Source organism: Apostichopus japonicus, chromosome 7 (assembly GCF_037975245.1).
Source record: "Apostichopus japonicus isolate 1M-3 chromosome 7, ASM3797524v1, whole genome shotgun sequence".
In the NCBI taxonomy this organism is placed as follows: Eukaryota; Metazoa; Echinodermata; class Holothuroidea; order Aspidochirotida; family Stichopodidae; genus Apostichopus; species Apostichopus japonicus.
Genome location: NC_092567.1, coordinates 24,366,657 through 24,389,183, shown reverse-complemented (window position 1 = coordinate 24,389,183; position 22,527 = coordinate 24,366,657). Strand labels below are relative to the sequence as shown.

Sequence of the window (22,527 nt, the reverse complement as noted above, 5' to 3'; positions counted from 1 at the left end):
GGGTTTGATTAAGCACATGGGGGGCCTGTTGAAAACATCTGACCTAGATTATCCTGATACTATAAGAGTTGTGTGTAGACTGTTGTCTTATATAAACATATCCTCATTGCTTCTCGATACTATTGCTGGAACTACAAGTTCTCATAAATATTTCTGACATATGAAATATAGCTTTAATCATCATTTAACAAACGATCTCTCTCTGTACGTTCTTGTCACAGGCCTGATATCTCCCGGTGTATCCGTTCCTGTGCAAGTTCCTGGTTCCTCGCCCGGCGATGTCCACTCTTCGCAATACTGGCCCAGAATCCAATGAGGGTGGCCTCTCTACAAACATCATCATCAGCAATGATCCACTAGCTGTGTCTCAATTCAGGGGAAGCTTGTCTGTGAAGGAGGAGTGAAAAATAAGCAAAGAGATACATTTTATGCAGGAGGGATTGTTTGATGAAAGGAACTAGATTTGTTACCTACGGAAAAACTAGTCCATGCAAGCACACGTCGACAAGAGTCCCTCTGTATCAGAAATGATATTTTTTTTTAGCCGAGCATCCTCTATGGAGAAGAATCCATCAAGAGCCGGCTAACTGGTCCGTGAACACGATTGCTGACGAACGGGATATCACTTTATGAATATTCATTAACGAACATGTGACCTCATGAACAAGAAAGACCAGTTGCAATCTAGACGAGGAGAAGATGTTGCAGGACTTGAGATTTCTCACGTCAATTTTTATCGTTCTCCCTTGGTGCTGAACTCAACCTTACAGCTGCCTGTTATCACCTTACCCCCCTCTGTCTGTACCAAAAAATTCTCCTTGGGTTTTCTACAAGTCAGATTAAGAAATGAAAACAAGAGGATAAAGAAAACATTGTTGGTGTTAAGTTGTTTGTGCATTTCCTAATATGCATGAATGAAGGCAAGATTAAATCCATGCCATGCATTAGTCCACATGCAACTGTACGGCATCCACATTTAAATATTGGCTTCACTGTAAGTAGGTCTGAGCAAATCTACTGGTCAAATGAATAACTTAAGATGGCATTTGTCATCCATCGACCAGCTCAATTAAAATACCTCGCAGAAGACCCCTTGCTTTCAATACAAGGTGACGACACTGTTCTGCCTAAAACACTTTAAACCAAAATTGTCTATTGTTAATTTTATTCACCATTTGTTGACTTGTCTACCTATAAATATATATATATATATATATATATAGGTATATATATATATATATATGTATATATATATATATATATATATATATATATACCTGGTCAGTGATTGATCTCCAGACAGTGCTCAAGGACAGACCCATATCCATCACGGTTAATATCAATGAATTTGTCACATCTAATTCCAGCTAGAGGGATACCATGCATGAACAAGCAAATTGACTGCTTGTACAAGTATTTTAAAGGTGAAGATGCACAGGTGATTCGAACAGGAACCTTTCTTGTTTTTGGCAATTTACATCACTGCTTGTAGTGTCGGATGGGCTAACCCTTAGGTTTAAAACTGTCAGGAAATGAATTAAGTATCACGAACGGTGAGTAATGCCAAAATGAAAAGAAAGGGTGGGGGGGGGGGGAGATCGGATTTGATTAATGACAAGGAGAAGTTGAAGACACTCGAAAGTACTGCTATGACTGATGACTCTGTATGCTATATATATATATATATATATATATTATGTAGACTGGCCTATCTTTCCATACATTATATGCATATTTATTTCAAGACCCATACTTTCCTAAAATTATCAATTGTATTGTTTTTTTTGGGGGGGGGGGTGGGGAATGGGGGAGAAAAAGTCTGTGATCCTCTTCTGTAAAATGTTTGCAAATATTTCAATATGTGAAAGATCTTTGGTTTTATAGATACGCTTGCAGTTTGACTGTCTAATATTTGATAGAAAAATGCAAAATATACCCATATTTTGAAGAAGGATAAAAAGGTTAACATATTGCTCACCCACCAAATTATATAAAGTGTCTTGACCTTCCCACCACATACAGGATGATGAGAATCCCATACATATGGATATGTAGGTAAACCATAAAGCCATTGACACTAACAGGTTAACCCACCCACAAATACTCTGCAACATTATCATAAGAAGTAAAAGAAAGAACTTTGCAAGTAAGGTAGCTTTATTTATATTAGGAGGAACTTTTTGTAACTGTGAGGGTTCTGTAAAAAGAAAAACCTTTATCTTTGTGTATTTATAACTTTTTTTTTTCTCTCTCGCACCACATATAGGCCTTCTCTGCCTTTTTTTTTTGGTTTTTTTTTTTTTTGTGGTCATTGTAAATTTGAGAGTCTCTCAGGGACCTCACCTTGATTTTTGTACAAAAACATAATATTTTGTGAACGTCTTTTTTTTTTCTCTCTCTATCTCTCTTATTCTTTTCTTTCTACCAATTTTCCTTTTTTATCGTTAATACCTTAAATGTCTTAATTATTGAGTCTTTTGCTACTCTCTCTATCCTTTGAATGGGGGGCGCAAAATAGCAAAATTGCGTGATATGATGCACCGAGAAATATTCCTTTAATAATAGTAACTTGTTAGAATGTTTCATTGTTTGGACAGAGTTAATAACGTATAAACAGGGTGTCTCTTTTATTTTTATGTTTTATTTATTTATTTACAATACAGCAGCATCAAACTATTAAATGCTTACGACCAAAGGCTGTAATGCCTCTCTTTAGGCAGAGAAGCTATTTCATGATCTTGCCCTAAACTGTGTTTAGAGGGGAGGGGTTGGGAACAGGTGTGGGGAAGGGGTGGGGGATGTCGAGATAATGACAAAGGGTACCTCAAAGATAAAACCATTGAAAGGGGGGATCAACCTATGCTACTCAATATCTTCAAAGAATGTTAGATTACATTATAATAATACATTATCATAAAAGTTAATTAAATCTAGTCCTAAATATAAGGATAAACAAGTGAAAGAGCATCCAGTGAAAATAGAATAAATAAATCAATAATTATGATCATCTTGAGTTCATTGTTCTTGTGTTTTACAAATTAGCAATGCCTTAAAGAAACCCTCACAAATTTTGATACGGTATTACTCTAACCAGCTTTACCTTGATTTGTGTTCCAGTTGGAGCTTTGCAGGAAGTAAAGCATTCCTTATTGTATTGCGTTTTTTATTACATCTATTGTTATCCTGTCTATTGTTTCTTAGTTTCCTTTGTCTTCTTCCTTTTACCCACCATGCATACATATTTATTCTTCCTATCTTAGTTTCATCTGCCCAGACCATGTATGGATCCCTTGGGGGGGGGGGGGAAATTACTCAAACATTGAAAATTAGGAAATTGGCATAACATAAGACAACCTCGGGTGTATGCCTACAACCCCTCCCTACGGTGACCCCAGGGTTCCCCCCTTCCTTTGTTAAATCCTTGATCTTCCCCTGCTGACTTTTGAGTCCAAAAATCCCAGTTTATTTATCCTTCTTGGTTTAGTAATATTTTGTAATGTATTTTGGATATTGACAGACAAAACTTGTTACCCTTAATCATAATCATATTAAATAATCAAAATAAGAAAATAATAACACTAAGGATAAGAATAATAATAATAATAATAATAATCATACTGTTTTGATGTTTTTAGACACTGTTTAAATTGTTTTCCTTTTTTATTCAATTTTGAAATTTTTTTCATGCCTGTTACTATACTGTGAGATGAATTGTTCGTAGCTTGTATACAGTAACATGATCGTTGCAATCAGCATTTTCTATGTCTTGGTGTAATATATAAGGTATATGCTCCCAGGTTCTTTCATACCTTACGAAAAATTATGAGCTCAAAAAATTTGCAAAGATCTTATTTTCCAACAGTTTATGGAAAAGAATTTGGATTTTGTTCACAGATTTTTAGGGGCAAAGTCACTCTCTCTCTCTCTCTCTGTTATTTCTTCTTGTTTTTTTTTCATGTTTTCTTGTTACTTGGTAAAGAGACAATGTATACACTTTTGTATATTCCATCAGTACCGACTGAAACAGGGTAAAAGACAATAAAACAAAGTAAACAGTCAAATTATGTCTTTTTGTTTTCACTTTTGGTCTGTATCAAAAAAGTCAATCACGATACTTTTCTGCCAATTAAACCACGAACAGGTGCACTCTCTCAATTTCACACTTTCTTTGAAGCCGACATTTTTGGGGCCCAAAATTTTTTGGGACCATTTGGGCCCACAATTTTCGTGGGCAAATATATGTTTGAGCCACTGTGTCCGGGCAAAATGTGTTTTGGACCATTTACGTGCAAAATTTTTGTCGGTTCCCGATTTCTTTGGGAGGGACCAAAGTTTAAAACTTGCGATAACTCCACATCCTTAAATCAGATTATATCCAAACTTGGAATACAGTTGTTGGTTAATAACTGGTACATGTGGGCATTAATATTATGATATTGGGTAATGACATACAACACTTAAATAATCAACTGAGCAAGTAACCATAGTGACCGTTGGGGTTTCGTTTTCTCTCTCTTTCCAACTTGAGTTTGGCTCTTAAAAAACTTAAAGGCAAATGATACTCAACTTGCTAAAGACAAACCCCTGAGGAAAAAGTGCACCATTGTTTTAAAAATAATGGCGTTTTTTTCTTTCCCATCTTTTTGGGCCCTTCTTCCTGGTGGACCCCCACTCCCACCTCAGCCCCCCCCCCCACTCCTAGGGATGGAACAGAGTACCAAACAACCCTATCGTATCATCGAAAGAGATATTCCGGTGTCAGACATTGAATATTTAGCTTTATTAGATACATTCTACACTGTAAGTTGCAAACCCCATTCCCTCATCTCTAGAGATTGGGTTAGACCGTTGAGATTGAATGGATCAGTCAAGAGGCATTAAAGGCATTGAAGACTTGCCCCAAACCGTGTGCGGCCATCTGAAAAAGTTAACTTTCTGTTGCTTGCAAGTGACGTCTTGTTCATGTCGCTACAAAATGCAGACAGTAATGAAACGTGATACCTTAATTGCTATCTTTAGCTGGACCTGAGATGTCCATCGCTGTATCGTTGTATACTTTGCTGTGGGTATTCATTGACCGCAGCTGTATGTATTGACTGTACACTAGTGTCTAATTACCGACGGTAGCAAGCTGTGTGTGTATTTTCTGGGATCGATGGTGGTGTCTAACACTTCTGTTACACCTCATTCGAAACTAGGTCAGATTACCGGCTTTAGATGTTTCTTTTTGGGCGAGTCTTCACACCCTTTAAGCCTCTCTTTGGTTAGATCAACGAAGTATTATCCTACTTCCTTGGTTAGATTGAGTTCCATCCAGTACTATATAAATGTTACAGGGCTTCATTAGTCATGATGATGGGTTAATATAACTCTAAACTTTAATAAAAACTGCTCTTATTTACATTTCTACTGTTAAATTCCACTTCTAAGTGGGTTCGATCCTTCCCATTCAAATATACACTAGAATCTTTATAAAGAATTCATGGATCACTAGTGAACGCTAACAAGTTTAACCTATTGGTCACATGCAACTAGGCATGTATGTTAGGCTGATTTCTCTGCCTCACACTATGAATGCAATATGTCCCTAGCCTATGCACACAGATTTAATAGGGTCAAATCTAGCAAGGTCATACCTCATTTGTAATATTCGTATAAGTATAAACCACATGTAACTAGGCATGTATGTTAGGCTGATGTCCCTAGCCCACCCACTTACATACAGATTGAATAGGGTCAAATCTAGCAAGGTTATACCTCAACTTGTAAAAGTTGAAACTACAGTTAAGTAGGACATGTATAAACCTACCAATTACTGGCAATGAGGCAGTTATGTCATGGAAACAAGTGTTTTGATTGGCAGCAATGATGCTAGCCCACAAAACACTATTTAGAGTGACTAGTGTCAAATACCTAGATCACAGCTCGTCTGTAAGGGTTGAAACTACAGTTAAGTAGGACATGTATAAACCTACCGATCACAACTTTTAATTCCTGACTTTTTCCTTCGTGTCTTGAAATGATATCTGCCTACTCAAGCACACATAGTACTGCATTATCATGGAATTTTAAGGTTTTTCGATACAAAAAAAAACCCCAAAATTTATCAAAATTCACAATTCTCAAGATAAAACCTATTTCAAAGTTATATTAAGGATAGCAACGCAGATATAAGATCAACGGGGAACATTGTACCTCGATGTTAATCCTCTCTAGCAGCGACTTCAGAAGTCGAGGTGTCGCTTCTGGAGGGTGGACGAACATCCAGCACCTCCTCCTCCTCCCGAGGGTAGCACTGTATCTTCCTGCGGCCTGCTTACAGAATCAGAGAATTCTGGCGGGAGATGGAGCTTCTGTATCAAGAACATTTGAAAAACAAGATAAAACCCATGACTACCACTTTCAACACATTTTAAATTAAATATTTAACATCACTGCTTATTGAGCAAGTTCTTTATCTCTTGCATAACTTACTACATGTATGTTGCATTTCCTCACCAGACAACAAGGCAAGATACGTGGGATAACCAAAAATTTCAAAACGTTTTGAAAAAATAATGATATGTGGTGTAGTTTCTGTAACTGACAAAAGACAAAGATCAAAGACAAAGGACAAAGACAAAGGCTGACAAAGAACAAAAGACTAACAAAGGACAAAAGACAATAGACAAAGGAAACACTTGCAATTCACATCACTGACGTGACTAGCTGATACCTTTTGAAGACTGTTTTTTCTTTTCCATTTTCCTAACTTGCTGACATACCTCTATGGCAAATTAAGCAATACGGGAAGAAGAAAAAAACGGCCGGAAAAGTTTTGCTCATTAAAAAAAAAAACACAGAGTACTTTTCATACCAACATGATAGGAATAATCTTCTGGGAAAAAATACCACAATTTTTGTGGATGGTACATTAACTCCATTAATGTTTCCTCTGAAAGACAGACTACGACCCCAATCATACCTCAATGGTTAGTTTCTTTCTCTTCAACTTGAAACCTAGATCCATCGAATCTGGAGTCGAAACCATCAGAGAATTTAACCTTGGCAGATGTTTGATGTGAAGCAACCCTGGTGGAGTAGAAAAAATAAAGAATATAAATGAATAAAATAAAACAATCCAATGTTTGCCTTACTTGTATATGAATCGAGAGATTTACCCCATTGGAATTTGCCTGAGGGTGAAATATTTTAATTTTCCCCTGTCCATCCCCCTTCCCCCCAACCTCCTCCCCCTTCCCCCAACCTCCTCCCCCTGACCCCAACCTCACCATGATAATCTTGAAATATTGGATTTGTTTCCTTCTCGGAGCCAGCGAAAGATTCAATCTGAACGGCAGCATCGCACAGCCTCTCCAAACGTCTGACTTCCACAAAATCCTAAAAAGAAAGACAATTAGATTTATCTTCAGTTATATTCATCTAAAAAGTGGTTAATTAAACTTATACCAATAATTAATATTTGCAATGTTAACACTCTCAAGTCTTTTTTTTCTACCCTCATAGGTGTGCAATCAACTTGAAATTAGTGTAAAGGTTTAAATTAAAAATATTTAATGTATTAACAGTACATGCAGAAAGGAAAAGATATATTGCTTGAAGATAATTCTGTGCAACTGACAGCATTTCTCTTATTTCGGTTTTAAAACTGAAGAATTTATGAAATTTTTGTATGGTAACAAATATGAAATAAAAAAATAAAAAAATTGAGCTGAATAAATCATCTTTGAACTCAAATCCAATTAAGTCCCATCATGAAAAAGAAATTAGGAACAATTCCTGAACTTTGACAACATCATCATTGTGAACAAACATTTGTTTCAATTCATTTCAAGACGACCTTGCAAGGTATTTTATGATCTACAGGGTTAGCCACTATCCAAGGTCACGACCATCAACAGAGGCTGTCTCGACCTTATTTCGCCTTTCTTTCCTTCTCTGTTATAGCTGCTGACTCGAAGGTTACAACCTAGATAAATTCACCGCATGCACCTCGGTGAAATACTGGAAACAGATGGTACACACTTCTTATCAAAATTCTCCATTTTCACATTGGATTCATATTCACATATACATTTTTATGACCCAAATAGCCTACCTTAAATTTTCTTTGTCCTTACATATAGAGGACTCATAATTTTCCAATGGTGTGCAAATACCATTTCTAAAACCATACAGATTATAACAAAAGAAACTTTAAAAAAAAATATGCACTTTTCATCGGAACATATAGGGCACTCCATGCAAACCCGGTCTACAAATACAGTCCCGATATCTTTAAAGGTGTGATTCCACAGGAGAAGGTGCTTTTGCGGTTCTAATAAACACCAACTTTGATTTCATACAAAGGGCTGTGGGCACTGAACCACTGCCTTATGAAAGGTTGTACTATGAATTGCAGAAATAAGAATTGAAAGAACATAGTTCAACTTGTTACCAAAGAAACTGTGTACCTTGACTTGTGGACTAGTAACTTTAATATTTGTGAATGACTCTTTAAAGCAGCCTAGATTCATTAACTAAAGTGACTGGACTATATAGCCTAACCCTCAGGTCAATAGGTCAGCTCCTCAAATACAACACAAACCTCAATAGGAAAACATCCGACATTTTATAGCCTCAAACTGACACGTTTAGTCTGAAGTACAAATTTGTCTAGTACTGATGGTGTCAAATATCATCCATATGTGCCTTGTAGTTTATATGACGTTTAAAGAACAGGTTTTGGTTGAGTTATCAAAATTAATTAAAACATTGGATTAAGCTTTAACATTTTAGCCTGCCATGAGGAGACATCAGTGCATGAGATTATTCTTGAAAAGGAACATTCCTGTCATTTAGCAAATATGTTATAATGTGAATATCTTGACAACCAGAATAGCTGTCAAGAAACTTTGCTAGCACAAGGGTCTAGAATTTCACAATTTTTAACCAGTTGCTAACAAATGAAAGTACTTAATAAAAAAGAAAAAAATTCTACTGGCTAAAGAAATTATTTTCTTGAATTGCTACACACATCAGTTACTGTATAAGCTTTTGAGAGCAGAATAATAATATTTAAATATATTTAAATATATAATAAGCAGTAGTAAAGGGCTGTGTGTTAGGTATGCAGATCATGCCGATATTTTGACTGACGGTTGTTAACGCGACTTATCATGAAATTTATGTTACTAAGGTCTACTGGCAGGAAGTTACATGCGCCATTTTGATTTTCTACTGGGCAAATGATAAAACACAATGACATTTTTAAGCCAGTTAAATAACCCAGAATTTTGAGGCCTTCTATCCCTCAAGTTTTACTTTTTCTCAGTCTATGGCATATAAAGACTAAATTTCTGCTTAACATTTTTCTTTAATCAAGCCATTGGAAAAAAAACATTGTATGATTTGTTCTTACTTCTAGCCTAAATTGAAAAACAGAATCTTGTCAGGTTTTTAATTTTTTTTTATTATCATTGCTAAAATAGTAAAGTTAATGACCATTTTCTGGAACAAGGCAGAAAAACATTTATCGTTATTATTTTGTTTGGACACTTCATGAAACATGTTTATAACCCTGTCAGCATTCAAAGATGTTCGAAGTCATTTAATAAAACAATGTCTCTGCATGCATTCCTGTTATCAATTAATCATTTTAATTAGTCCATACCAAGCAAGAACATGATACAAAACTGAAATACGATCTTTACATTTTTACGTTTCTTTTTACATTTTTATGTTTCTTTTCTATGTTAGATATGACATTTACACAGTCTCCCAGATTGATGTATAGTTGTGATCACAGTGCTTTGTGTGAATATGTTAATTCTTGTCAGTTTTAAGATGCTAAGTCTGTGTAGCGAGTTGCCTCATGGTTTCTCCTATACAGCAAGCATTACAGCTTGTGCATTTAAATTTATAGACTGCACGATATCTAAGGCTTAAAGGAATAGGATCTTTGATGGCAATGATATTACAGATTTTAGGACGTAAGCACTAACTTAACATCAATGTCTGTGCAATACGATTTGATTAACTGTTTAACTTTATTCTGTGGTGGTAATCAGAAAAAAATTACCAATGTAGGCAAACTTGTAAAATCTAGTGTTGTGAGACACAGATTCAGTTATATTTTGTGGAGAGACCTTGTTTTGAAAACAAGATTGAACAACTTTGTCAATTAAGTGAGATGCATCTGTTACCCACATGGTCAGTTCTCGTAAATGTCTCATGTCAGTATATACCTTCAATCTAAGCACGCTTCAATTTTACACAGTTTGTTCACTTTACGAGTTCTTCCACCAGAAACTTCCACCAATGTTTGAAAAAACTAAAGTTTAATATTAAAGAAAAAGGCATGCTTATTCACTCATGTTTTGTCACTCATTATTCACTCATATTTTAATCATGCCATTTACACCTTCAGCCAAATATATATACATACAACTTACATGTAATAGATGCACAGGCATTGTCACCATGGCAACTGCCAAGGAATTTCGTAGCAGTGCCCTCAACGCGTGAAAGAAACGACATAGTGACGTAGAGGTCTCGACTTTATTTGAATAGCCTTCGTCCCACCACAGAGTCGATCCATATGACTGGAGGCCGATTCTCAAAACTGTTCGGTTTAGTGACTGTAGGGTAAACAAGGGATAGAGACATGCATGTCAGTCAAAGGTGTAAAAATGTCACAAGTCTAAAACAGGGTAATCGAGAAGCACTCGCTGCTCCACCCACGTCATAACACCACCCTAATCCTTCACTTTATTTTAAAAGTCATCCATAGGTGAATGAAGACATCACAAACCCACAGTTCACTTCTGAATGTGACGACAACATGGTGTATCCGTTACAATGTCTGCCAAACAATCGTCCGGTTCTCGGTTCAAATCCTCATCGGGAAATCAGATTCTCTGGTCTTATTATTCAAAATCGCTGCTTTGGCAGAGTTGTTAAGTAGAGTCTTCCATGGATCTGCTATTCTGGTTTGCGAATTGGGAACTGGGGTTACCTTCTGTTCTTTTAGTGATTTTTTCGATACCATTTCTTTCACCACGGCTGCAGTTATGAATGGGATGCATTAACCTCCTACATGGGTCAGGTTTCAAATAAGCTTTGGTTGGCTTCCTAACTTTTGGGAATTACTAAACTAAACAAAACAAAAACTAAATGGCCTTGCCAGCTATCAGAAAGGACTAGGCAGTTTTCTTCAATTGGATGAACTGAAATTAATGGGTTTTGTTTACCATCGAATCTCTCCCTCTATACAACTTAAAAATTTGAATCGAAGGGTCCAAAGTATAGCAATCTTCAAGATCAACTTCAACAAACCTAGGTTTAATCATATGCAAAAAGAAAAAAAAACGGAAATATTTTATAATTTCAACCACTTTGACGACCTCATTCTGCTTAATAGTTTGGAGACTAAAGTTGATCCCGCTTTTGCATCATGCGAGACAATCTTATCAGTACCAGATCCCGGACAGAATCCATAGATTCAAGCTCACATAGCACCTTATAGTTACCTTTTGATGGACCAAGAAAGGTTAAGTGGTATTTTAACACAAAGTCTGGAAACCCAGGCAAAAACTACATGCTTAAAATAGAAGGATGAAATGCAACAAATGGACGATGAAAGTTTTAACCTTCCTTACTGCTGCACAGAATTCAACATTCTGAGGTTTTTTTCAAAAATTCAATTAATTGAGGACTTAGATAAATTTTCAAATGTTTGTTGCTGTCAAGTGATCAATGCAATAGAGTTGCACTCCAAGGATTGCTGGTTGAGTTATGGCCAGATCATTTCATTGTGTCATTGCACAAGACACTTCATCTCAATTGCCTCTCTTCAACTAGGTGTATAAATGGTAATTTTGGTTAATACCTTGTTATTGTAGTTGTATGCACCAGATTGTGGTACCACTCTAGGGGATGTCCCACCTAGATGTGATGCCATGAGAACTAGCCATGAGAACGACTCTTTGAATTGTGCTCACTTGGGGTGTGTGGATGTGCCAAGTTACCGGTGACCGGAGGTTAAAAGGTGTAAAGCCAAGTGAGATGGCTGTACATCGCCATTGTTACAAGACTCTGAACTAAAAGTATAACTATATTACTTCACTTGAAAATATTTAATGGAGCAAAATGTTAAATGGAACCAATTTAATAATGACTTGACTTGTTGCTATAATCTCCCAAAAATGTTGCAAATTATTCTTCTTTTTAACAACCACCTGTTCTTGACAGCCAGCCGTTAACTCCCTGCTTTTAATTTCTAAAAGCCAGACGACAAAGTTTAATATGAAGGAGTAAAATACCTAGATGGTAGTTTTGTGACCTTTTCAACTTTCCAAACTCTCAGACAGTTTGCTCTGATTTGTATTAATATCTTTACCTGTTTTGACTGCGCATTCTCAGTGAGGTGGAATTCTCCATCTTTGATTTCTCTCTCTATCCTCTCAAGCAGCCTCTGATGTGTTGGACATAAGAATGGATGACTACTATAAAGAAAACAGGAAGAAAAAAATGTAATTTTACTTAGAATGCTCAATTAAATGTCTTCAATTTGAATTTTTACAATATGACTGTTTTGTTACGATCAAAGTACCATTTTGTTCCATCATTTTTGTAGGAAAACGTCCAAAATACTCTCACTTACATTAAGTTAACACCTATTATTATGTCAAAATGTTCAACTTTTGAAACGTTGATAAGTAAACAATTAACCATGTTGCAATTAAACTTATCACTTCACGAATGTATAGAATTTAACCAACTGTTGCCACATGCTAACATAATTAAATGATTAATTAATCATTTCCGTTGAAAATTGTGATTACATTAAATAAAGAGATGTTCACATTTTGATAGCATCTTAATGTTGCCACTGTGTCCATTCTAGATTCATCTCCATGTGTTAGTGCTGAAGGCTTAACCTATAAGAGTGTTTTATTTGCACTGAAAAAGGTTGGCAATGCTGGAGAAAGTGTCACAACAGTCTCTGTGAGGTCTTATTTTCTTGATTAGAGACATTTTCTTTGAGAAAAGCTTAAATGAGACACAAACACCACCATCACTGTCAACACAGCTAAGGAAAATCTTGTTCCATTTGAGAGATATTACATATCTATTTATATATCCTTCGTACACTAGAGCAATATGTCTAAATATGACATTATCGCATTATGCTTCAATTTTTAACTTTTTTCCATTACAATGTTTTATTTTCTGTAAAAGGATATGGGGTTTGCAAATCCCAATCCAAAATACTGAAACTTTAACATGACCTAATTGATGACATTGTTAACATTTCATCTTGAAAAAATTTTAAAATAAAGAAATATTTGAAACGTTTCAGAGATTCCTAGTGGCACTATGACATCACAGATTTACAAAATGACAGCTTCCAGACACAGCTTTTAACTATGTTATCTCCCAAATGAGCAAGATATTTCTAAGCACATTTAGGGATTTGTTCTTCATAAGAATCTCTGCCATACATGCTAATGATGATGTTTGGGGTTGTGTTTCCTTTTAGACTTATAAAACTTTTACTCAAAATCTTTTTTTCAGGAAACAAAACTAACCTTCTCGTTTCTTTCTTCATTTCTTCGGACAAATGAAAAGTTCCAGTTTTGACCCTTGAAAGCAGGTCAGAGGTCGCCGTCCTGCTTAAATCATAACTGTGACCAAATTTGTGGCTAGTTGCAGAGTCCTTGACAAAAAAGAAATAAATCGAAACTTTTATGTTCAAAACCCCAAATTTTTTAAATTTTCAAGTTAAAATTTCTCCTTTCCCATGATACTGTATGTGATAAATTAGTGACTGGAAGATAATACTCACATGAAATAAAAAGCAGAAAGAAATTAACCAGCAATGATTGGGAATCCTTACACTTGTCTTTATAAACAGGTCCTTGAATTTAGCCATTATGACAACTTTATGTGGTGAGTTTCCTTTTCCAGTTTTGTAAAAAAGCCCAATCAAAATGTATTTCAATAGCTTGAATGGTTAAGATTCTTTTGAAACACGAATAACAGTCAATTTTTGATGTTATCAAGTTTGAATTTGGACTTTGAATACAGGTGGGTTAACATATTGTATAGAAGTATGGAAAAGAATGATAAAGGCAACCTTTCCAGAATCAGATCGGCAAATTAATCACTTGGTTATTAACATTTCTCTGCTGAAAAAGTTAGAGTGGCAAGTTGGCAACTTTAGTTCGACCAAGTTCAGTCTTATTTTTGAGTAGAACTTGATAGAATTGATAAAAATGGAGAACAGTCTTGCTCATTCTTCTCCAATAACTGGGGATGACAACTGGCCTACATAAACCTCTATACCAGAATTGCATGTGTACAGATGTATCCCATTTAATCTCCTTTAAGTATTAATAACAATCATAATAATAGTAATAGTAATAATAATAAATAATAATAATCAGCGGTTATTCCTACGATGCTTTTAAGCGACCACAAATGTGGGAGAAACCCGCAAGCGCTTATGGACTACAACTTGCACGTCGGGTGGCTTCCAATTCAACATTTAAACTCAAATTTGGAATCTTTTCAGTTTAGAAAGTGATTTCAGATGGGAAAACCGTAGATTGCTCTTGGATGAAAAATCCACCTTACTATTGACCCGGCCAGGTATCGAACCCAGATTGCTAAGCCTCATTGCTTCAAATGCCACGCCTTTATCCACTCGGCCACAGCCAAGGGCGGCGGAACCGGGGGTGGCACAGGGGGCACGTGCCCCTCACTCCATTTTTCATCAGGTTAAAAATGTGCCCTTATTCTACATAACTAGAGCACCAATGGTGCAGAAGCTCATACCTTTTCGAGCTGAAAAATGTAGGGCCCACAAAACCAATTTTGGGCCCGTGAGGGATAACCCCCCCCCCCTCCGTTAGCAGAATCCTGGCCACACCACTGGCTATAATTCCTATTTTCCCCTTTAAATCCTATTTTACCCACTCTCTCAAACAATACCACTGGCCTACCCTATTAAACTTTCTCCCCTCTACCTTAGCAGACATAACAAGCACTCCCTACAAGACATAACTTCACAAGCTGCCTACATACCCCAGGCTCAAAGACTTCTAAGAATCGGCAAGTGCTGATTGGCTATAGGGCTCTCATGCTTACAGTTCAACAGTTAATAACAACTCCCAGTCCTGCTTTAATTCCACTAACATCCTCTGCAGAGCTTAACCACAAATGTAAACAAACACTGCAGGGACTGGGAGACAAATTAAAGGAGCTTTGGCAAAAAGTGAAGGCTCAGATTTTTTTAAACAATGGGGATTAATTGTAATTAATTTACTTTTGACCAAAAATTTTTAGGCATCACCTTATTCATACACAATCCAACAATCATCAGTTCAACTTTGAATATGATCCATCAAAATATTGAGAAGATTGAGATATTTGAAAATATTACAAAGAATGACCCCCGATGACCCCCTAAATGACCTTTGACCTCAATTTTCCGAACACCCCTCGTAACTCTCATCCCGAGGAACATTGTGACCAAGTTTCATTATAATTGGCCATACACTGTACGAACAGGAGCAATTTGAAAATATAGGGCCGCGGCCCGGGCCACAAAAGACCCCTAGTTGATCTTTGATCTCAAATTCATGAACACCCTGAAGGTAAAACTACCATAGCACTATCGTGACAAACCCTCAACATTGTACCATGGAATCTGTAGGAGAAGAAGCATTTTGCGTATTTCCACAAAATGGCCCATTACGGCCCACAGGTGACCTTTGACCCCAAATTTTGGACCATCTCTGATGACCCTATACCCAATGGTCCTTGTGTCCAAGTTTCATGAAATTCCATCAAACACTGTGCGAGTGGGAGCGGTTTTACCAATTGTTGACGGATAGAGTGATAGAGTGATAGAATGATAGAGTGATAGACGCCGCACTGTAACAATAGCTCACACCAGAATGCTGGTATGAGCTAAAAATTGATTCCCAATTTGCACATTGGATATTGCAGTGCTAGTATGCATGTTTTCCTTGAGGGAGGGGGGGGGGGGCATTGATGGAGTGATGTGTATACGCAAATAAGTTAATACAATAAGAGTTATAAAGGGTACTAAATATCAGGCTGCATCAGTCCAATCAAATTTCTGCAAAGTGCCATTCGTCGTCGGTTTCCACGTCGGATTAAAAGTGCTTCCACCGCCCTTGGCCACAGCACCGGTAATTTCGGTAAAGTACTGAACTCTGCTAAAATTCCCGAATCAGTAACATACCTGCACCTTTGGTAAACATTCGTATCTCCATGCAATCTTCATTGGTTCAGATACCGACGACACATCTGCTCCGGTCTTTGCATCTTCAGCGAGCAACTTGTCCCCCTCTACAGGATATGGAAGGTTCTAAAGCAAAAACGTAATTTTTGAGGCACAATGAAAGTATTTTCTAGTATTTTTTTGTTTAAGATTAGGTCATTTAAAAATACTAGGATTTGTCTAATGCAGGATAAATTTATTCAAATGAAGAATGTTTAAAGTTTAACATAAATTTTTATAGCCAGTACTGGGGGACCTTCACTGTAACGTTACAAAGGTTAGGGAGAAACGAAGGATATGTCAGGTAACCATGGAAACAGTGACAAAAGCTTCATCTCTCCTGACATTAATGCAAGATATTAACAATGCATTGTATTCCTCTGTTGTGTGGTTGTATTGTATTGTATATTAGATCCTCCTGCAAGCAGGAACTTGCGAAGAAGCCTCGTTGGCTTATCAAAGCCGCAAGCTGACTGAAGTCAGTCTCTTACATCCATGATTATGAATTGTTAATTGTCAACAACTCTGTAACTGGACGACATACATTAATCTGGGAGTAACTCGAACCGCGGAACCTTATGATTGAAAGGCAACGGCGTTAACAACTGAGCTGTTGTATTTGGAGAAATGATACATTGCAAACAGCAATGTAGAAACCAGGAGGCTTTCTTATTAAAATAATTTAAAGGAGCGTTACCTTCAAGATCTTTTCTGGATCCTCATTTGCACTTGCCAAGAAGAGTTGGTGATCTGTCATGATCCCCTCAGCCAGGAAGTAACGCAGTAACAGGTGAGCATGATGGCCATAGGTATCTTCCTCTGTTATAAAGGATCAAATTTCGATAGTGTTTCTAAGATCAGAACATATAACCTTCTGTAACTTCAGGGCAGGAGAGCAACATGCCATTCTTGAATGCAGTTATTGTTATTGCCTAATGCACTTCTACATTACTGACATCCAGAATGCATACATATATATGTTTACCCTTTCTAGAATGCAGTTATACGTTCGTGCCTTCTAGAATGCAGTTCTATATCAATGAATTCTAGAACCAAATTCTGCACTCATGACTTGCAGAAGGCAGTTAAACATTCATCCCTTCTAGAACACAGTTTAATATTAATGCAGTCTAGAATGCAATTCTATCTTTATGACTCCTGGAAGGGAAGTTGAAGGTCCATACCTTTTTGAACCCAGTTTATATGTTCATGCATTCTAGAAAAGCAACTATTTGCAGGCATGAAATAAAACAATGAGAATGCAAAAATGCATTGAAGTTTCAATTACTTCATTGCAATAGACTTGTGCTTATTCACCAGAAACAGCTATTATAATATAAATGTCCTGATTGCTACCATGAGATACGGGATCATGTTTAAATGGTTTCCAGAGTTTGACTACTGGTGAACCAGATGACCTTTGACCTCTACCAAAAGCAATTGAGTTTTTCTATTCAATATAACAGATCCACATGCCACTTATAAAAAATACTCCATGCTTCCTAACTTGAGATATAGTGTTTATAAGGTTTTCGGTGTTTGACATCTGGTGACCTCAGATGACCTTTAATCTCCACGTTAAACAATAAACTTCTTCTCAATATGATTCATACACATGGCAAGTACAACAAGATTTCCACAATTTGACCCCTGGTAATGCAAAATGACCTTGATCTCCACCAAAAATAATAAGGGTTTTGAAGTGTTTATAAGGTTTTTGGTGTTTGACATCTGGTGACCTCAGATGACCTTTAACCTCCACGTCAATTGATAAACTTCTTCTCAATATAATTCATGCACATGGCAAGTATAACAAAATTTCCACAATTTGACCCCTGGTAATGCCAAATGACATTTGATCTCCACCAAAAATAATAAGGGTCTTGAACTTAACGTGCCACAACTACATACTAAATATGAGATTAGTCCAAGCTTTTCTTCATGAGATATCGTGTTTACATGTTTTCACAATTTGACCTCTGGTGACTACAAATGACGTTTGGCCTCCCAGAAAACAATAGGCTTCTTGTACTTAATGTGGTACTTCTACACACTAAGTATGAAGTTGGTCCAACCTTCCCTTCTTGAGATATCGTGTTTACAAACTGGGTGTCACAAACGCACTCACACACACACACACACACATACGCCATCATGAATGCAAAGGTTGCGATTATCATCGAAACCAAAAAAGGAAACAATTTCATGAATCTCTATTGCCTCTAGGAAGCAGTGATACATTAATGTCTTCTAGAGTGCAGTTAAATACATTTATTTATGCCTTATAGAAAGTCAGTTTTGATTTTGCCTTCTAGACAGCCAACAATGTGTAGACATTCAAAAAAGTAACAATTTCATCTTAATTGTTATGATGATGTCTTAAACTCTGCAAAATGCATTCACAAAATTTTCAACAAACTTCTCTTTGATAAAACAGCCTGAGAGCGGAAATGAAGAAATTGATTGCAATGTTTCTGAAATGAATGAAGAGATGACCTTTCTGGAACTAGAAAATGCACAAGCCATTAAATGAAAGACTGACATTATAAAACTTGAGAAAAATAAGTTTATATTTATTTGCAAATTTCTTTGGTCAAATGTAGCTCACTGTAAAACAAGTAAAATCCTTTTGATGAGAATTATTTACCAATAAGAATGACGGAGCCAACTGGGATACCACCACCTGCAAAGAGAAAAAAGGAAACAGAACTACCAGTTTATAAGGCCTATGCAAGAGAAAGAGACCGGAAAATTGGTATCTACCTGAGCAGAATACGAACCATTGGTTAACTTAAAATAGAACTGTATTTTTCCACCAAACTTTTCATACAAGGAAGCAGTTGGTCACAAGTGGCCCCAATTTCTGATAATGTACATAACCAAACCAATAGAGAATTGCTCAAGACAAAATTAGGCCTACACTTTGTAAAACTGAGACAACCTTGGCTACTAAGTGTTTCCACTAAACATGATGTTACACAGGCACTACTCTATATTGAAAATCGCACAATTTTCAACGTTTTTGACATTTTCATTCTCTGAAATGTATGAACTTTGATTATACTGTAGTACTCCAACTATTTTATCATCAAATACTGGTAGAGGTTGTACAAAATTTACACATGGGTGTGGGTGGGAGAGGGGAAGAGACTGTAGGTCTGTCTACAAACTATCATATAATTCTTCACTAGACTATTGATAAAATTGTTGACATCATTACAGAACTTTCTTTTTAGTAATGTTCATATTATTGTTTGCACGGGTTATCCGGGTACTCGGGTACCCGCCCGACGTGATACTACCCGGTTCCTAATTTATTACCCGAATCCTAAGCAAAGTGTGATTTAAAAAAAAAAAAAAAAATTGGCAAACCGACGGTTAGGCAGATTTCCCATTGACTTAGTGTGGTGTTAGGCTACAATGTGGTAGAAGATAACAGCAATAACGAAGGGGCCCGTTCGACGCGAGACTACCCGGTTCCTAATTTATTACCCGAATCATAGGTCACGCAAAGTGTGATTGTTTAAAAAAAAATTGCAAACCGATGGTTAGGCTGATTTCCCATAGACTTAGTGTGTTGTTAAGCTACCATGTGTTCGAAGATAACAGCAATAACGAAAGCTTTCCATAGATATCTTATAACTGCGTCACAATTTCAGCTAATAAACAGATGGCTAGGCTAGACTGCCCCCATTGACTTAGTGTGGTGTTAGGCAACCATGTGGTTGAACGTAACAGCAATTACGAAAGTATTCCATGGATGTCTTATAACTGCGTCACATCTCCAGCAAATAAACAGATGGTTAGACTTAGCTAGATTTCTCATTGACTTAGTGTGGTGTTAGGCTACCATGTGGAAGAAATTATTATTTATTCATTCGTTTATTATTTCAAAGAAGGAAAGGCTGACAAGGAATTTTACGCGATGTTTATGGATTATAGACGGGATAACTAAAAAATAGTAATCGCAAGTGGCTTTTTACTAATCGTTTATTCCAAATGCGATCAAATTGCGCGAATCGCGCAATCTCGCGGCCAATGAGAACCCTGGGCCTGCATAATAGATAGTAGTACTATTAAAAACTGTTTAAGAGCTAAATTGGATATCTATATGGTTTGATCCAATAGACGTGCACGAGCTAGCATAAGCAGCGGCGGCAGTGCGATGTTAGTAGTAATGCTAATTATAATTAAATAATTTATTTATTAACAAGTTAATGAGAGAAACAGAAGCAAATAAAAATTATTGAGGGAGGTTTTATACCTTATCTTACACCTACGTATTTGAACATGAAAACATTGTCAGTAGAAAATATAATGCATTTATTACAGCATCCAATATGAAATTTCTTGAAAATCGTGATACACGAGGGTAAACAATTTTTTTCCGGATACCCGGATACCCGACGGGTAACGGCCCTCGGGTACCCGGTTCCCGATTTTTGGACCCGTGTAAACACTAGTTCATATCACATAACATACTGCATCCATGCAGATTTAATCTATTCTGACTTCCCAAGTAAAACCTTATATATACTTAAAGCATATGTATTACGTATTATTATAACAAGCACAGAGGTTTTACCATGTATGGTATGTATGCCAAACTAATGGTACATTTCAGATAACCTTCCCAAAACTAATGGAAATCAAGTGTAATGTCACATTCAATAATCCATTCCTCGTCCTCCGTTTTGAAAAAAGTTTGGACAAGAAACTTTTTTTAATCAATCTAAGCTAGGCCTTCCACAAAAGTAGTTACTGGATAGTGATAGCAGTAGTCTACAATAGTTTTCCAAACCAATATATGGCAATAATCAATCTGAGAGTGAGACAGTTACTGGTAAACTTTAAACTGAAGTCTACCCTAATACGACTTGTGTCATATTACGAGGCACCAAGTCAAACTTTAATTGCAGATGTGCTACACAGTATGCGATTATAGAGAACACGCAACATATTTATACTGTACATTAGTACTAGTAGTAGTAGTAGTATCATACTATAGTTATGATGTAGCTTAGGCTAGACTTTGTGTAAACTAAGTTGGTAACTGTTTGTTAGGCTGATGTCACGACATTTGGAAGCAACCATATGATGGGATTTGTTTCTTAAGAAATACCTAAGATGAAATCAAATGATGGAACACCAGATGAAACGATAAGAAGATTGTTATGAAGTGATGGCCTGGTTCCTTTGATCTGCACAGCCTTCGTTTTGCCCTTTTTCTGAAAACTTGTTTTGACACCGGAGCTAGTGGCCGTGGAGGCCGCCATGTTTAGGCTCGTACATATATCCGCGGTAGGAAAAATAAAAATATATGTATAATATATAATATTCGGACTAAAAATTTAAAAGTATGACAAGAACTACCTTTGAGATTTCACGTCTACGATATATTGTATTTTTGTATGTTTTAAGTTTCTTTATTATGTGATTACTCATTTCTTGGGCATATAAGGAACGCCACCTGTTTCCTAGCAACAAATTATCATATATTTTTGTCAAATTCGTAGCAATTAACTAACTATTAAGTCGCAGAAGCCCCAATTTTCCCCCTTTTCTTTGTCGTCTTACACGTTACAATACCTTTCAGAATAACTGGTCGTGTGATCGTTTTTTCCTGCCCGAAAGCTAGAACGTTAGCTCATAGGCCTAAACCAAAATAAATAATTCAAGAGTGTTAAGGCTGTATGAATAGTAGCTGACTTGTATCGATGGATAATTCTCTAATCTTAGTCCATTTTTGAATTTCACATAAAGTGCAATCACCGTAGAGATTGTCTATCGTTTCATGTGCTAAATCTGAAGCTACCGAAGGTAACTACTCTACTGGTCACGTGACGTACGGTACATGTTGCCTGTGATGTGATCAACCTAGGATAGATGTAAACAAAATTCAGTTTCGTCGAATGTGCTGCATCTTCCAGCATTCAAAGAAGTCCTAGTCCATGTAAGTGCCTCGAAGGACTATAGTTGCATTGATGTACGCCTACCAATATAAAGGTCTATTTGAATAAAGGGCCTACGTGATTCGGGCTCGCCAGCACTTCAAATGTACCCCTGGTTGCACGGAGTCCGGACCAAACTTTTAACCTAATTTATAAATGTGTACGATATTCAATGTTGTTTATATAAAGTTTCTGATCTGTTATAAATTTAAGCTAAAACAGCATAGGCCTATTGTGCCCTAAAAAAAATGTTTCCACGAAATTACTGATGAAGGAACAGAT

The 22,527-nt window shown here is 36.5% G+C and overlaps 2 protein-coding genes across 9 annotated transcripts in view; one reads left to right on the top strand and one right to left on the bottom strand.

The window, feature by feature from the left end:
* Positions 1–360, top strand: part of LOC139969834 (paired box protein Pax-6-like) — a 145,705-nt gene extending 145,345 nt beyond the window's left edge. For all 6 annotated transcript variants that reach the window (XM_071975141.1, XM_071975139.1, XM_071975140.1 and 3 more), the window contains one exon: positions 222–360. In XM_071975141.1, coding sequence (XP_071831242.1) covers positions 222–316 — 95 coding nt within the window. In that variant the 3' untranslated portion in view covers positions 317–360. The remainder of the gene's footprint in view (positions 1–221) is intronic.
* LOC139969835 (elongator complex protein 4-like) lies at positions 246–21,586 on the bottom strand. 3 transcript variants are annotated; one of them, XR_011793811.1, is made up of 12 exons: positions 21,417–21,586; positions 18,942–18,977; positions 16,992–17,113; positions 16,256–16,381; positions 13,572–13,699; positions 12,380–12,485; positions 10,434–10,619; positions 7,272–7,380; positions 6,965–7,071; positions 6,196–6,353; positions 1,278–1,522; positions 250–387 (listed from the first exon to the last, which is right to left on the bottom strand). XR_011793811.1 is itself a non-coding variant. In XM_071975142.1 (11 exons), exons 1-10 carry the CDS (start codon positions 21,568–21,570, stop codon positions 6,225–6,227), a joined length of 1,203 nt encoding a protein of 400 aa, XP_071831243.1. In that variant the 5' UTR covers positions 21,571–21,586; the 3' UTR covers positions 246–387; positions 6,196–6,224. The 3 variants fall into 3 exon arrangements, 2 of the variants coding, with proteins under 2 accessions (XP_071831243.1, XP_071831244.1); XM_071975142.1 differs by lacking the exon at positions 1,278–1,522 and having other exon boundaries at positions 246–387; XM_071975143.1 differs by lacking the exon at positions 1,278–1,522 and having other exon boundaries at positions 246–387; positions 12,380–12,482.
* Positions 21,587–22,527: the final 941 nt, after the last annotated feature.